This window comes from Pleurodeles waltl, chromosome 2_2, assembly GCF_031143425.1.
Source record: "Pleurodeles waltl isolate 20211129_DDA chromosome 2_2, aPleWal1.hap1.20221129, whole genome shotgun sequence".
Taxonomy (NCBI): Eukaryota; Metazoa; Chordata; class Amphibia; order Caudata; family Salamandridae; genus Pleurodeles; species Pleurodeles waltl.
The window spans coordinates 898,790,545-898,806,454 of NC_090439.1; the positions used below are offsets into that span (position 1 = coordinate 898,790,545).

The 15,910-nt window shown below is 46.3% G+C and overlaps 1 protein-coding gene across 1 annotated transcript in view; it reads right to left on the reverse strand.

The window, feature by feature from the left end:
* The window catches only part of LRP12 (LDL receptor related protein 12), a 196,710-nt gene that overhangs the window by 81,682 nt on the left and 99,118 nt on the right, over positions 1-15,910 (reverse strand). Inside the window, exons 2-3 of the mRNA XM_069220605.1 lie at positions 8,268-8,324; positions 4,667-4,802 (exon numbers count right to left, since the gene is read on the reverse strand). Of these exons, the coding sequence (XP_069076706.1) occupies positions 4,667-4,802; positions 8,268-8,324 (193 nt within the window). The remainder of the gene's footprint in view (positions 1-4,666; positions 4,803-8,267; positions 8,325-15,910) is intronic.

The window sequence follows — 15,910 nt, forward strand, 5'->3', positions numbered from 1 at the left end:
GCCTGTAGAAGACTCTTTACTATTTTTAGTTTTGGTTGTCTCATCACCCTTCCCCTGGGGAGTCTTTGTGACCCCTTTCTTTTGGTCACCCCCTGTTGAAGTCTTGGACACCCTTGTCTTGACCCAATGGTCCGCCTTCTTTCCCAATTCTTGGGGAGAAATTGGTCCTAGGTCTACCAGATGCTGATGCAGTTTATCATTGAAACAATTACTTAACAGGTGTTCTTTCACAAATAAATTGTACAGCCCATCATAATTACTTACACCACTGCCTTGAATCCAACCATCTAGTGTTTTCACTGAGTAGTCTACAAAGTCAACCCAGGTCTGGCTCGAGGATTTTTGAGCCCCCCTGAATCTAATCCTATACTCCTCAGTGGAGAATCCAAAGCCCTCAATCAGGGTACCCTTCATGAGGTCATAAGATTCTGCATCTTGTCCAGAGAGTGTGAGGAGTCTATCCCTACACTTTCCTGTGAACATTTCCCAAAGGAGAGCACCCCAGTGAGATCTGTTCACTTTTCTGGTTACACAAGCCCTCTCAAAAGCTGTGAACCATTTGGTGATGTCATCACCATCTTCATATTTAGTTACAATCCCTTTAGGGATTTTCAACATGTCAGGAGAATCTCTGACCCTATTTATGTTGCTGCCACCATTGATGGGTCCTAGGCCCATCTCTTGTCTTTCCCTCTCTATGGCTAGGATCTGTCTTTCCAAAGCCAATCTTTTGGCCATCCTGGCTAACTGGATGTCCTCTTCACTGGGGCTATCCTCAGTGATTTCAGAGGTGTTGGTCTCTCCTGTGAGGGAACCAGCATCTCTGACTATTATTTTTGGAGTCAGGGTTTGAGGGACCCTGTTCTCCCTAGATAGGATTGGTAGGGGGGAATTGTCCTCCAAGTCACTATCCTCTTCCTCTGAGTTGCCACCCTCAGAGGGGTTGGCCTTTTCAAACTCTGCCAAAAGCTCCTGGAGCTGTATTTTGGTAGGTTTGGGGCCCATTGTTACTTTCTTTAGTTTACAGAGTGACCTTAGCTCCCTCATCTTAAGATGGAGGTAAGGTGTGGTGTCGAGTTCCACCACAGTCACATCTGTGCTAGACATTTTGCTTCTAAAAGTTGGAATACTTTTTAAGAATCTACAACTGGTTCTAGAATCTAATTCAAACTTTTACAAACTTTTAAACTCTAAAAGAAATGCTAAACAGGATCTAACACAAGGCCCTAGCAGGTCTTTTAAGAATTTAGAAAACTTTTCAAATTGCAAAAATCAATTTCTAATGACAATTTTGGAATTTGTCGTGTGATCAGGTATTGGCTGAGTAGTCCAGCAAATGCAAAGTCTTGTACCCCACCGCTGATCCACCAATGTAGGAAGTTGGCTCTGTATGCGCTATTTCAAAGTAAGGAATAGCATGCACAGAGTCCAAGGGTTCCCCTTAGAGGTAAAATAGTGGTAAAAATAGATAATACTAATGCTCTATTTTGTGGTAGTGTGGTCGAGCAGTAGGCTTACCCAAGGAGTAGTGTTAAGCATTTGTTGTACATACACATAGACAATAAATGAGGTACACACACTCAGAGACAAATCCAGCCAATAGGTTTTCGTATAGAAAAATATCTTTTCTTAGTTTATTTTAAGAACCACAGGTTCAAATTCTACATGTAATATCTCATTCGAAAGGTATTGCAGGTAAGTACTTTAGGAACTTCAAATCATCAAAATTGCATGTATACTTTTCAAGTTATTCACAAAGAGCTGTTTTAAAAGTGGACACTTAGTGCAATTTTCACAGTTCCTAGGGGAGGTAAGTATTTGTTAGGTTAACCAGGTAAGTAAGACACTTACAGGGCTTAGTTCTTGGTCCAAGGTAGCCCACCGTTGGGGGTTCAGAGCAACCCCAAAGTCACCACACCAGCAGCTCAGGGCCGGTCAGGTGCAGAGTTCAAATTGGTGCCCAAAACACATAGGCTAGAATGGAGAGAAGGGGGTGCCCCGGTTCCGGTCTGCTTGCAGGTAAGTACCCGCGTCTTCGGAGGGCAGACCAGGGGGGGTTTTGTAGGGCACCGGGGGGGACACAAGCCCACACAGAAATTTCACCCTCAGCAGCGCGGGGGCGGCCGGGTGCAGTGTAGAAACAAGCGTCGGGTTTGTAATGGAAGTCAATGGGAGATCTAGGGATCTCTTCAGCGCTGCAGGCAGGCAAGGGGGGGGTTCCTCGGGGAAACCTCCACTTGGTCAAGGGAGAGGGACTCCTGGGGGTCACTCCTCCAGTGAAAGTCCGGTCCTTCAGGTCCTGGGGGCTGCGGGTGCAGGGTCTCTCGCAGGTGTCGGGACTTAGGATTCAAAGAGTCGCGGTCAGGGGAAGCCTCGGGATTCCCTCTGCAGGCGGCGCTGTGGGGGCTCAGGGGGGACAGGTTTTTGTACTCACAGTCTTAGAGTAGTCCTGGGGTCCCTCCTGAGGTGTTGGATCGCCACCAGCCGAGTCGGGGTCGCCGGGTGCAGTGTTGCAAGTCTCACGCTTCTTGCGGGGAGCTTGCAGGGTTCTTTAAAGCTGCTGGAAACAAAGTTGCAGCTTTTCTTGGAGCAGGTCCGCTGTCCTCGGGAGTTTCTTGTCTTTTCGAAGCAGGGGCAGTCCTCAGAGGATGTCGAGGTCGCTGGTCCCTTTGGAAGGCGTCGCTGGAGCAGGATCTTTGGAAGGCAGGAGACAGGCCGGTGAGTTTCTGGAGCCAAGGCAGTTGTCGTCTTCTGGTCTTCCTCTGCAGGGGTTTTCAGCTAGGCAGTCCTTCTTCTTGTAGTTGCAGGAATCTAATTTTCTAGGGTTCAGGGTAGCCCTTAAATACTAAATTTAAGGGCGTGTTTAGGTCTGGGGGGTTAGTAGCCAATGGCTACTAGCCCTGAGGGTGGGTACACCCTCTTTGTGCCTCCTCCCAAGGGGAGGGGGTCACAATCCTAACCCTATTGGGGGAATCCTCCATCTGCAAGATGGAGGATTTCTAAAAGTCAGAGTCACCTCAGCTCAGGACACCTTAGGGGCTGTCCTGACTGGCCAGTGACTCCTCCTTGTTGCTTTCTTTGTTCCCTCCAGCCTTGCCGCCAAAAGTGGGGGCCGTGGCCGGAGGGGGCGGGCAACTCCACTAAGCTGGAGTGCCCTGCTGGGCTGTGACAAAGGGGTGAGCCTTTGAGGCTCACCGCCAGGTGTTACAGCTCCTGCCTGGGGGAGGTGTTAGCATCTCCACCCAGTGCAGGCTTTGTTACTGGCCTCAGAGTGACAAAGGCACTCTCCCCATGGGGCCAGCAACATGTCTCTGGTGTGGCAGGCTGCTGGAACTAGTCAGCCTACACAGACAGTCGGTTAAGTTTCAGGGGGCACCTCTAAGGTGCCCTCTGTGGTGTATTTTACAAAAAAATGTACACTGGCATCAGTGTGCATTTATTGTGCTGAGAAGTTTGATACCAAACTTCCCAGTTTTCAGTGTAGCCATTATGGTGCTGTGGAGTTCGTGTTTGACAGACTCCCAGACCATATACTCTTATGGCTACCCTGCACTTACAATGTCTAAGGTTTTGTTTAGACACTGTAGGGGTACCATGCTCATGCACTGGTACCCTCACCTATGGTATAGTGCACCCTGCCTTAGGGCTGTAAGGCCTGCTAGAGGGGTGTCTTACCTATACTGCATAGGCAGTGAGAGGCTGGCATGGCACCCTGAGGGGAGTGCCATGTCGACTTACTCGTTTTGTCCTCACTAGCACACACAAGCTGGCAAGCAGTGTGTCTGTGCTGAGTGAGAGGTCTCCAGGGTGGCATAAGACATGCTGCAGCCCTTAGAGACCTTCCTTGGCATCAGGGCCCTTGGTACTAGAAGTACCAGTTACAAGGGACTTATCTGGATGCCAGGGTCTGCCAATTGTGGATACAAAAGTACAGGTTAGGGAAAGAACACTGGTGCTGGGGCCTGGTTAGCAGGCCTCAGCACACTTTCAATTGTAAACATAGCATCAGCAAAGGCAAAAAGTCAGGGTGCAACCATGCCAAGGAGGCATTTCCTTACAGTAATGAATTGCTATTCTCATTAGTCCTACAACACAATGCTGTAACTGATAAAATGATACTATCTAGCAGCTTGAGGGGTGCTTCAGACTTAGCCACTTTGTTGTGTTTACAAATATAAAATATTATGTATGAGATAGCCTAAATCATAATGCCCTAATCTGGAGCAATTTAAGTCTACGTTGCCTTTTCTTAATATGAGTCAAAGCTAAACTTTCGAAAAATAGAATATAAATCGAGCAATTATGAATGACTCGTAATGTGATCAAGGCACAAAACAGTGTGAAAAACTTTAGGTTCGCCTAAAATGTAATCTTGCACATTTTCAGTTTTTCCCATTTGAGAAAAATGAAAAAAAAAATTGAAATGTTTAAATTAAGTGACAATCTTGAAATGTGTGCTTATTATTTTATTTACTGTAGAGTCCTCTATAAGTGTGGGCTGCTTGCTCAACTAAACTGTAGGAGACTGACAGTTAATACAGGTGCATTACATTATTACAAATGCAAACTAAGGTTTCTCTGATTCTCCTTCACTCTGCATTGAAGTGATGAAGCCACAAATATCTTCAATAATTCTTCCACGCATAATTATTCAGCTCAGGGTTACCTTATGGTAATTATTTCTCCAGGATTTGCTCTGATATACCAGCTGCAGTTGATTCTTGCAGGATATTCAAAAGGCCATCCTGGACTTGTGATTATGCCACTTGGAGCCCGCATTTGTTCCGGGATATCGCCACAGGCTGAAAAATAACAATCACATATTTAGCATCAGTAAAACTCAAGCAAAAATATTTGTCGGTCAACTTTGGGGAAAAAAGAGACAACTAGAAGCGTTTGAATTAGTGACCCAATTGCATGGTACATCAAAGTAGAACATTAACAATTACATGCATTGTAAGCTGTAGGCTGAACCACCAGCACCTAGGTCACGGCATGTTGGTCATGACAAAAAATTGGTAATGGCAATGGGTTCAAAATTTACTTTTTAAAATTTTGCTTGATTTAGTCAGCATTATCTATGATGCCTTGTGACTGGTTTGGAAAACTTTACTACACATAAACTTTTGTTTGGCACATAAATGGGTGGAGAGTGGGCTGACACTGTGGTAGTGAGTGCTTACAAAGGACGCCGATACATGCATGCTAGATTCGGGCTAAGGGAGCCACACAGCTAAGATAACCCCTGCTCACCCCCTAGGTAGATGTGAGGCATCAACTCTGAGGTGTCATAATCACACCACAGGGCCACAGGTGCTGCGGTGGAGTCAGGTGCCATGGACGTCAGTGACACAGCACTCAGGACGCTGTGGCCTTACTTTGGAGGCAGTGTCGGCCTGTGGCGTTGGTCGTGGTTGTTGCACTCAGCGGGGACCACAGCTCAGGTGCAGGCAGCGGCATGGAGTCAGACAGCTGCGCATGTTCTGAAGTCGCTCTGGAGTTGATGCGTTTGGTTTCTTGGTTGCACCAGAACTCACTCTCAAGAGCTGAGGATCTGGATTTGACACCACTTGGGAAGTAAGGACTCTCAGCAAGAGAGCCCAGGTGCTGGCAGATGGTGTCCTTGAGACTTCTTAACAGGGGGCAAGCTCAGTCCAGGCCCTTGGAGAACCTTTTGAAGCAGGATGTAAAAAGCAAAGTCCACTCCTTTCACTCCTAGGGCAGAAGCAGCAGGCCGGCACAGCAAAGCAACTGGTAGAGTGTCAGTCCTTCCTAGAGCATCCAGCTCTTATTCCTGGCAGAATGTCCTCAGTCCAGCAGGATTGTAACTTTGTGAGGTCAGTGGTCCAATACTTATACTTATTTCTGTCTCTGAAGCAGGAAAACTTCAAAGAGAATTCTTTGTAGTACACAACACTCTGCCTTTCCCGCCTTTGCCCCAGACACACTCCAGGGGGTTGGAACTGCTTTATGTAAGGGCAAGCGCAGCCCTTTCTGGTGGAAGTGTCAGCTCCTCCCATAGCTGTAGCCCAGGAAGACCCAGCAGGATGTGTAGGGCACACCTCAGCTCCCATTGTGCGACTGTCTAGAGTGAATTCACAAACAGCCCAACTGTCATCCTGACCCAGATGTGTATTCCACAGACAGGCAGAGACAAAGAATGTTTAAGCAAGAAAATGTCCACTTTCTAAAAGTGGCATTTGCAAACTTACAGTTTAAAACCCAACCTCCCCAAAATATGTTATTTTATTTAATTGTGAGTTCAGAGACCCTAAACTCCATAACTCTATTTGTTCCCAATGCAAAGTTACACTTAAAAGATATTTCAAGGCAATCCCCATGTTACCTTATGGAGGAGATAAGCCTTGCAATAGTGAAAACTGAACTTAGCAGTATTTTGATATCACAACATGTAAACCACACCAGTGCGTCTCCTACCTTTTGAATACACTGCACCCTGCCCATGGGACTGCCTTTGGCCTACCTTAGGGGTGACCTACATGTAGTAAAAGGGAAGGTTTGGGCCTGGCAAGTAGGTACACTTGCCAGCTCAAAACAGCAGTGTACAACGGCACACCCATGCACTGCAATGGCAGGCCTGAGACATGTTTGCAGGGCTACTCGTGTGGGTGGCTAAATAAGTGCTGCAGGCCCACTAGTAGCATTTGATTTACAGGGCCTGAGCACATCCTCCTGTGCTCTATACTAGGGATTTACTAGTAAATCAAATATGGCAATCATGGATAAACCAATTACCACTACAATTTAGACAGAGAGCATTTGCACTTTAGCACTGGTCGGAAGTGGTAAAGTGTCCAGAGTCCTAAAGTCAGCAAAAATTAAATTCAGCATAGGATCAAAAACAGGAGATCAGTAGCCAAAAGAAAGGGGAAACCACGCCAGAAGCTGATAGGTCTAACATTAGTAAGGATGAGTATGCAAAGCACCCCACAGTTAATTGGAATTACTAACCGCCTCTCTGGTTTCCATGGTTTTAGTCCTCTTCCTGGCCAGTCTCATGACGGTCTACAAGATTTCACTTGTTTAGTGAGCTTAGGTTTGCCTGATCCAGGAAAGTCACAGCCTGAATATGATATCTTCAAAGTTGACAGTAGCTTGCTAGGAAACATTCAAACCTAATGTACTGAACTCTGAAATGAAATCATGCCTCTAGCCTGAAGTACCAATCTACTGGACAGGCCAAAGCAGGTTGGATAATGATGCAAGTCTTTTGCAATTCGTTAATTTGCTCTGTATTCTATTCTTAGGTTGTCTGTCTACTTTAACTTCTTTGATTTTTTTTCAATGCAAAGAAATTAAATGAATGCCATTTGAAGTAGCAAGCACAACCATGTGATTAAGTACCTTTGGGCATAAAAAGTCTGTGAAAGACAGCACCCCTACACTTTTTAGGGAATCTTAAAGTCACAAACCTTTCACACTTTGTTCGCCCCCCTGAAATCATGTCTCCATAAAGGCGTGTGAGAAAAGAAAAGAACAGTCCAAAGCATATTCCGTTATGTTTAGGAGGTAAAGTGGTCAGGATCAGATGAAGCGACCGTCCACTGTGCTAGTACTGAGAGGTCCTGTGGCCTGTAGGTGCCTTACTACTGAGTTCTACTTCCTATGACATGCTAATGCCCTATCACTTCGATTTCTAAACCCTACAGGTCTGACTCGGAAGTTCCAGCCACTGTGCAATGGGTAGGGGTCTGGGACGGGGGAGACATAGACAAGGGGATGAAATACTCAAAAGGAACTAATATTTTGATGAGACCTCTTAAAATCTTGCTTCTAACTAGGATACCATTTATAACCACAGCCACTCACACAAAAGTTTGTTTTGTTAAAAGTTTTAGATGAAGTAAAGACTGAATTATGTCTGCTGCTTTAATCACAAAATATTCAGGGCCTTTGTCATTTTTGATGGCGACATTCTTTCAAGTTACACTCAATTTCTCATGACTGTGATAAAAAGAAAATATATATTCCGTTTCTATAAACTTTTCTCCAAGTTCCTAGTTTGCATGGAAAAATAATTAGGTAGTCCATTTAAAAAAGGCATAATCTGTGCATGAGCATGCAGGTATCAACTTTATCTTATGAGAATTTCTCTATGTTCCAGTTGCTTCCTTCCTTATTACATGCTGGAAAAAGCAGTAATAATTTTTATTGCCAAATATCTCTTCATAAGATACCAGGTGGCTTTCAATATTTGCCATTTAAGTCATGCATGAAATTTAAACATTACAAAAAAAATGACTTACCCGTTGACACTCCTGAAATATGCACATTTTCTGAATGTTCTGCTACAGCACCATTTCCTAGAATTAAACATAATGAACAAACTAATTTCAGAGAAAGATAACATTTGTAGAAATTCTCCAGATACTATGTTTCAGGAGCAGTAAAAGTAGGACTGAGAAAATACGATTAGTATGCTATATTTTCAACCGCTTCCACTGCTAAAACTTTTCTGATAGCAGTACTATTATAATATGCTGATTATATACGGAAAGGAAATTGATCGAGTTCTAACATGCACAGAACAAACACATTTATAACAGAAGCACTGGAAATCTACATTTCTTTTGAAATAAACATTAAAATCTAAAAAACCAAAAAATTAACACACGAAGTTTAATTAAAGGAATCTGCTTTAACTTCTTAAGTGTCGTATGTACATAAAAAAATACCTTCACGTCACTGTCATAAAAACAACTGACATGGTTAAATCCCCCCAAAAAATTAAGAGAGTGTTAATCAACTGTACAGCTTTGTGCTATTGCGGCAAAAGTGTAAAGCGCCATAGCATGTTAACCAATAATTTCAGAGGACTCGATTCAGACACTCTGCACAACTAAGAGCAATCTCGGTTGCAAAAACATATGCTCGAGTTAGGAGCGGGAAGAAGCTGGGATCCTGGAGGGAGAGGGCCACTATCCACACTGCATGGAACATCCAAATAGTCTCAATGTTATGTATTAGCAGATATCCTACATAGCCCTTCCGGCCAATATAAGTAAATCTATTCAAAAGAAGTTGGAAGTTAGTGTGTTTCCAGGGTTGGAATCTGAAAATTCATGCGGGTACGGCAGAAGGACTTTCTAGATCAAGAACAACACTTTCGTGGAAAATACATTCCACTGGTTATCCATAAATCAAACAATCCGCAGAAGCGCAAGTAACGAAGGAGTACTCCTGGAAACGCGAGACTTGCTCCGATTACAGAGAATACTCCTGGGGTGTTTTGAGAGTTTGACATCTATGCAAATCGTGTGTATATGATTAGCAGATTTGCAACTTTTTAAACAATTAAGAACCAGCCCCAGACTACTTATACTGATAAACCACAAGCCTCAGAACGGTTATATACAAAGGGCCTGGGTGGTGGTAATTTGCATTTAGGTGCTTTTTAACACTGGTAAACAGATTATCTTCTGGAGCAACTGGGCCTTGGTGAGTGGGGGAAACAGAATGTTGAATCCAGAAAGGTGGAAGTACTAGAGTCCAAAAAGCATGTATATATGACACGAAGCATCGTGTTTGGTCCCGGTCAACCTGAAAATACTGATTACATTAGTATCAGGAGAAAAAGGGTCATAACACAAATTGCTGTCAACCAGTAAGAGATTGACAACAGTCAAAATCAAGTTGATTAGATAATAATGGTAATAACCACATTGATTTGCAGTTGGAGAGATACAGCGACATTAATGAACAGGTTATTTACCTTCAGTAACAAATTATCTGGTAGAAACGTATTCTAGTTGCAGATTCCTTATCTTAGAATTTCCCCCAGGTGTTAGTCTGGATCCATGGATTTTTCATCGAGCAGCACCCTTGCGCACCGTTAGGTGGCATCCATCGACTCCACGTCTGTTGTTGGAGTTGTGGTTGCCAGATATGATGTCGCGGGTTGTACACAGGTGCCACCTCGGCGCCCTAACATCAGTTTCTTTACACACCATAAGCACGGAGCCATGAAAAACACTGACTCTGGGGCACCAGAACTAGGACCCTGAAAGGGAAGTCCCTGTCCCTAAAAATCAGTTCGGAGAGGGGGTAGGATGGGTGGGTCGGTAAGAAGTCTACTATTAGAACATTTTTCTACCAGATAATTTGTTACAGAAGGTAAGTAACTTACTCATTTGATAGAGCCTTCGTGTTACAGATTACTTACCTTAGAATAGAAACCAAAGTAATACCACCCCCAGAGGAGGATCTGCAAACCAACATCATACTAGGATGTCCTGCAAGACCCAGTGGGCAAAGTACCCGTTGCTTCGGACCTGTCTGTCCAGGCGAGTAGTGTTTAGAGAACGTGTGCAAGGACGCCAACGTTGCTGCCTGGCAGATGTCCAGGACTGGTACTCTGTGTAGTAAGGCAGTGGTTGCAGCTGTGGCTCTGGTAGTCTGGTAGTATGAGCCCGCAGCCCTCCGGGGGTTTCTTCTTAACCAATGTGTAGCACATTTTAATGCAGAGAACCATCCATCTAGAGATGGCTCTCTTCTGCACTGCCCGACCTTTCTTCGCATTCACATAGAGTTGTTCATCCACCCAGAACTCTTTTGTATAATCATGATAGAACGGCAACACTCTTTTTGGGTCCAGATGGTGGAGTCTCTCCTTTTCCTTAGAAGGATGTGGAGGTGTATAAAAAGAGGACAAGGTGATTGATTGGCCCACATGAAAGGGCGTGTCAGAAAAGAAGCCCTAGTACGAAGCAGCACCTTGTCAGGGTGGATGGAGGTAAAAGGTGGCTTCGAAGAAAGGGCCTGCAGCTCACTCACTCTGCAGCCAGAGGTGCTAGCTATGAGGACTGTCTTCAAAGTAAGCAGGCAAGGTGGGCAGGTGTGAAGCGGCTCAAAGGAAGCACACATTAGATAGGTAACAACTAAGTTCAAATCCCATTGGGGCATTATGAACGGGGAAGGCGGAAAGAGATGGGTAAGGCCCTTAAGAAATAGTCCAACAATGGAAGATTTAAACAGGGAGGGTTGGTCAGGCAATCTCAGGACAGCCAAGATAGCAGACAAATAACTCTTTAGAGTGCCCACAGCAGAGCCCAGCTGGGCTAAAGAAAGAACAAATGAAAGAAACTCAGAAAGAGGGGCAGAGAAGGGATCAACAGACTTGTTGGTACACCATGCCACAAATTTGTTCCTATCACAGAAGTATACAATTTTGGTGGAGGGACCCTGGCTTCCAAAATAAAGTTACAGGCTTTGGACTGAAGGCCAAAAGCTGTCAACTGCTGCCTCTCAATCCCCATGCAAGAAGGTGGAGACTGAACAGATATGGGTGGAGAACCGTCCCCCACTGCTGTGACAGAAGATTCTCCCGAAGGGGCAGTCTGATCGGAGGATCGATGGCCATGTTCAAAAGCTTGGGATATCATATTCTTTGTGCCCAGTCCAGAGCCACAAGAATGACTTGGGCCCGGTTGTTCTTGATCTTCTTCAGAACTCTGGGTAGAAGTGGTATTGGTGGAAAGGCAGTAAGGAGGCCGGAGTTCCCCTCAAAACGAAAAGCGCTGTTGTGGAAGAGCTACCTTGGAAACTCCAACATGCAAAACAGCTGACACTGCGGGTTCTCAGCAGAGGCAAACAGATCTAACCAAGGCTCTCCCCACTACTGAAAGAGACTGTGTGCGACCCCCAGATGGAGACGCCATTCGTGATCGACCATACATTGTGACTGAGTTTGTCCCTCTGGCGTTCACAGAGCCCGCCAGATGTTAAACCACCAGGAATATGCCCTGATGTTCCAACCATGTCCAGAGAGCCTTCTGACAAAGGTTTCACAACCCCTCCTGCCCCGCTTGCTGCAGTACCACATGGCGGTGGTGTTGTCCATGAACACCTGCACCATTTTCCCTTTGGGAGAGGAAAGGAATGCTTTCAATGCCAGTCTGATCACCCTGCGCTTCAAAAGGTTGATATGGAGCTCGGACTCCTCCGGAGACCAGATGCCTCTGATCTCCACCTCTCCCCAGTGGCCGCCACATCCCAGGAGTGACTCATCTGTCACTACAGTCGCATCTGGTTGGGGAAGAGAGTGAGATCTGACCCTGACCCAACTGTGGTTCAAAAGCCACCACTACAGATCTTTTGCAGTTTTCTACTAGATCTGAACCATGCCAGAGAGATTACCCTGATGCTGTGCCCATTGGAACTTCAGGTCCCACTGCAGAGCCCGCATAAGCCATCTGGCATGTGACACCAGCATGATGCAGGAGGCCATGAGGCCCAGCAGCCTCAGAGCCATTCTTATAGAAATCCAGGATAGAGGCTGAAACATCGGTATCATAGCCTGAATATCCTGGATTCGTTGCTTGGGAGGATGGGCCCAAAACTGCACTGTGTCCAGAACATCTCTGATGAATGGGAGCGTCTGAGAGGGAGTGAGGTGTGACTCGACACGTTTATAGTGAACCCCAGCGAATGCAGGGTCTGCCGTAGTCTGGAGGTGGGAGATGACAGCCTGGGGCGAGTTCGCCTTCAACAGCCAGTCGTAGAGGTAGAGAAAGACTAACCAACGCAGATGAGTTGCGACCACCACCATCACTTTGGTGAACACCCGAGTGGTGCTGGTAAGGCCAAAGGGGAGCCTGGTAAATTGAAAGAGCTCATGACCTACCATGAACTACAAGTAACATCTGTGGGCAGGCAGGATGGGAATATGTAAATAAACCTCCTGCAAGTTCAATGCTACCATCCAGTCTCCTGGGTCCAGGGCAGATAGGACCTGAGTCAGAGTGAGCATTTTGAACTTCTTCCTGAGGAGATTGAGGGACCGGAGGTCGAGGATAGGGGGAGGCCCTTGTCCTTTCTGGGCACTAAAACGTAGCAGGAATAACAACCACAACCTACATCTGGCACATAGACCCTCGCTGTGGGTCCCTTGGCCAAGAGAGCCGCAACCTTCTTGCGGAGAAATGCCAGAAGATCCTCCATCATCCAGTCGTAGGGTGGTGGCATGACAGGAGGGGTAGTTTTGAAGGGGAGCGAATAGCCCCTTTGGGCTATTTGTAAAACCGCTTGCCTGATGTGATGGTATTCCAGTGTGGCAGATAATGGCGAATCCTTCCGCCGACTGGTCCCTGATGAGGAAGCACCAGACTAGGAGTTTTGGAGGCTGCAGCTGAGGGGGGGGGGAGGCAGTGGACTGGCTAGACCGCTGGCTCCCTGATCCACGCGGATGCTGGATTCCACTTCCCCAGCCATGCAGAGGCTGAGCAGCATGCGCGGCGGCTGTCAGGGAACAGATGTGGTTGGATGCCCCTTCCGTAGCCACGAAAGGGGTGAAAAGCAGACTGAGGGGGCTTTAAAGCGATCGAGCGCCGAGTCTGCTTTGTCCCCGAAGAGATGGGTTCCATCAAAGGGCATGGCCATAAGAGTAGATTGGACATCCCCTGAAAAGCCAGATGTCCATAACCAGGCGTGGTGCCTCAGGGCTACCATTGAAGCAACCAATCTGCCCAGAGAGTCTGTTGTATCCAGCCCACATCGGATTGTGAAATTGGCTGCGTCCCTCCCATCAGCAACAGCTGAGAGAGAATAGCCTGGTCCTGGGCCTGGAACGGGACCTGTGGCAGCACTTGCGCAACTGTGTCCCATAAAGTATGGGTGTAATACCCCAAAAGGCATGCAATGTCCATGGACCATCCAGGCTGGAGGAAGAAAACAACTTCTTCCCAAGATGGTCTAGCCTCTTTGAGTCCATATCCAGAGGAGCGGAAGGGAATGCACCATGGGACGTTGAGGCTTGGACCAAGCTCTCCTGGTGGGGTGTTGGGTCAGGAAAGCCGGGTCATTAGGAGTAGGCCTATTGCGGCGGGCTAATGTCCTATTAACAGGAGCCCCTGTGCTGGGTTTGGACCAGGTACCCAACAGGACATCCGTGAGGGCTTCAATGAAGGGCAAAAGGGGTTCTGATATGGAAGCCCCAGGCTGAACCGCCTCTGTCAGGAGACTGGTCCTGACAACCATCAAAGACAGCACGACGCCCACGACCTCGGCCGCTCTATGCACCACTATGGAGTAGGATGCCCCCTCCTCCGTAGCCAAGGTAGGGGGAGAAAGCATACCAGCATGAGGGAAGGTATCCAGACCGCTGGCTTCACCCAGTTCCTGAGCCCAGTCCATAGTCTTCAAGCTGGAACTCTAAAGAGTCCAGTGAACCCTACATACGCTCACCGGATTCGTCCCCATAAAAATAAGGGTGAGGATCCAATCTAGGGACCAAGGTCCCTGCCGAAGTGGGAATTGGCGTAGAGCGCCACTGCTCCGTCTCCATGCCGCAGGCCGAGGTGACGTCAGGAGAGTTGACCCTAGAACCGCCTATGGAGTAACTTGTAAAGGTATGACAGATGCCGGTTCAGATCCGTAAGCAGACCCCTGGGTACCCCTTCCAACCCTGGGGGCCCAAAGGCTCCCCGATAAGGACAGACTGCCCAAAGATGAGGCGCATTACCTTGTAAAATTCCTTTAATTGGGTAAGGGTGGCTCTGGCTCCCGGAAACTCGGGGAGGCACGGAGCCGACTCAGTAACAGGCTCTGAAGATGGATGCCTAGAGCGTGGACGGTTCTTCTCCTGTGTTGCATCGTCCGACCAACGGGGTGAAATCGAAGAATGCTTGTGCTTCTTTGACTTCTTCTTGTGCTTACCTGAATGATCCGACGATTTTGAATGGAGTGGTAACGACTCCGCGAGCATTCTCGGGACCTCCCTCTCGACCGGAGCCAGAAGCCGGGCCACGAGCAACTTTGAGGCTGCTCTTTGCACTAGTATGCTGTCTACTGCCCTGCCTGTTTTACTGCATACTTCTCACTCACAGGTCCGAGAGTAGGCTAGTATGTTATAGAAACACCGACATAGTAAATCAGTTACAGAGAAGTAACAGTTATAGAGAGGAAATGATGCAGCGTCCTTCAATGAATTAGGTTTCGATTTTGATGCGATTTAGCCTTCCCTAAAAAGCATTCTCGAAGAGGAAATGCAGAAAACTGTTCTAAATATGATACCCAAGCTCACCAACAAGGTAAAATGAATTTATATATTTTCTTCTGGAAGGATAATTTCCAGTTGCTAAAAGAATCAATATGATAAAGAGCGCAAAAGACCTAAGAAATAGAATTAAATTCAATTTAACACATGAAGCAAGCGACGAAGAATAGAAAGTAAGAGCATAATGTTTAAAAGTGATAGACCTTGACTTCGAAAATAATCAACACGTTTCCTTCATGGACGAGTTAAAAAGGGCTCTCATAAGCAGACTACAAATTTGACAGCAGTCAGAAAATGTCTCACTGCTGTATTAGAGGTGGGAGCACAATTGAGGACGAGGTATTTATAATGTCCAAAAATGGTGCCTATGGTCTTCTAATATAGGGCTGACTTTAAATAAGTGCTAGCAAAGTCACCAAGTCAAACCAACGTTGTCAATGCTTTTTTGGTTTGCAAATATGGCCACCTGATGCAACTGCTTTTCCCAGTGCTTGTACAACTGCAGTGTAAGCATTGGCAACAATGATAGCGTAGTAGGTGGACATTTTGGGATGGTACTTTCTTTTTTAAATTGTCCTACCATTGCAAAATGTCCATCTTGTTAAATCTAAACTTCGTATTTTGGCACAAAGCGAAAGCCGTCTTAGAAACTAGGCCAAACGCAGCTACAGACTTTTTAAAGTACTTGTGCCACAACTGCACGAGCATTTGCAAGGACAATACTTTAGTTTAACAGGTCAATAAAAATACGGCGCTAATTGAAGGAAAATGCCAGGGGGAATATACGGACAGTAGGAAAGATGAAGAGCAGGAAGCAGCGCAGAGAGAGGATCAAGTTATAACGTATGGATCACAGAGGGTTGAGACGAACAGGTTAAATGGGGGTAAAGGGTGGCG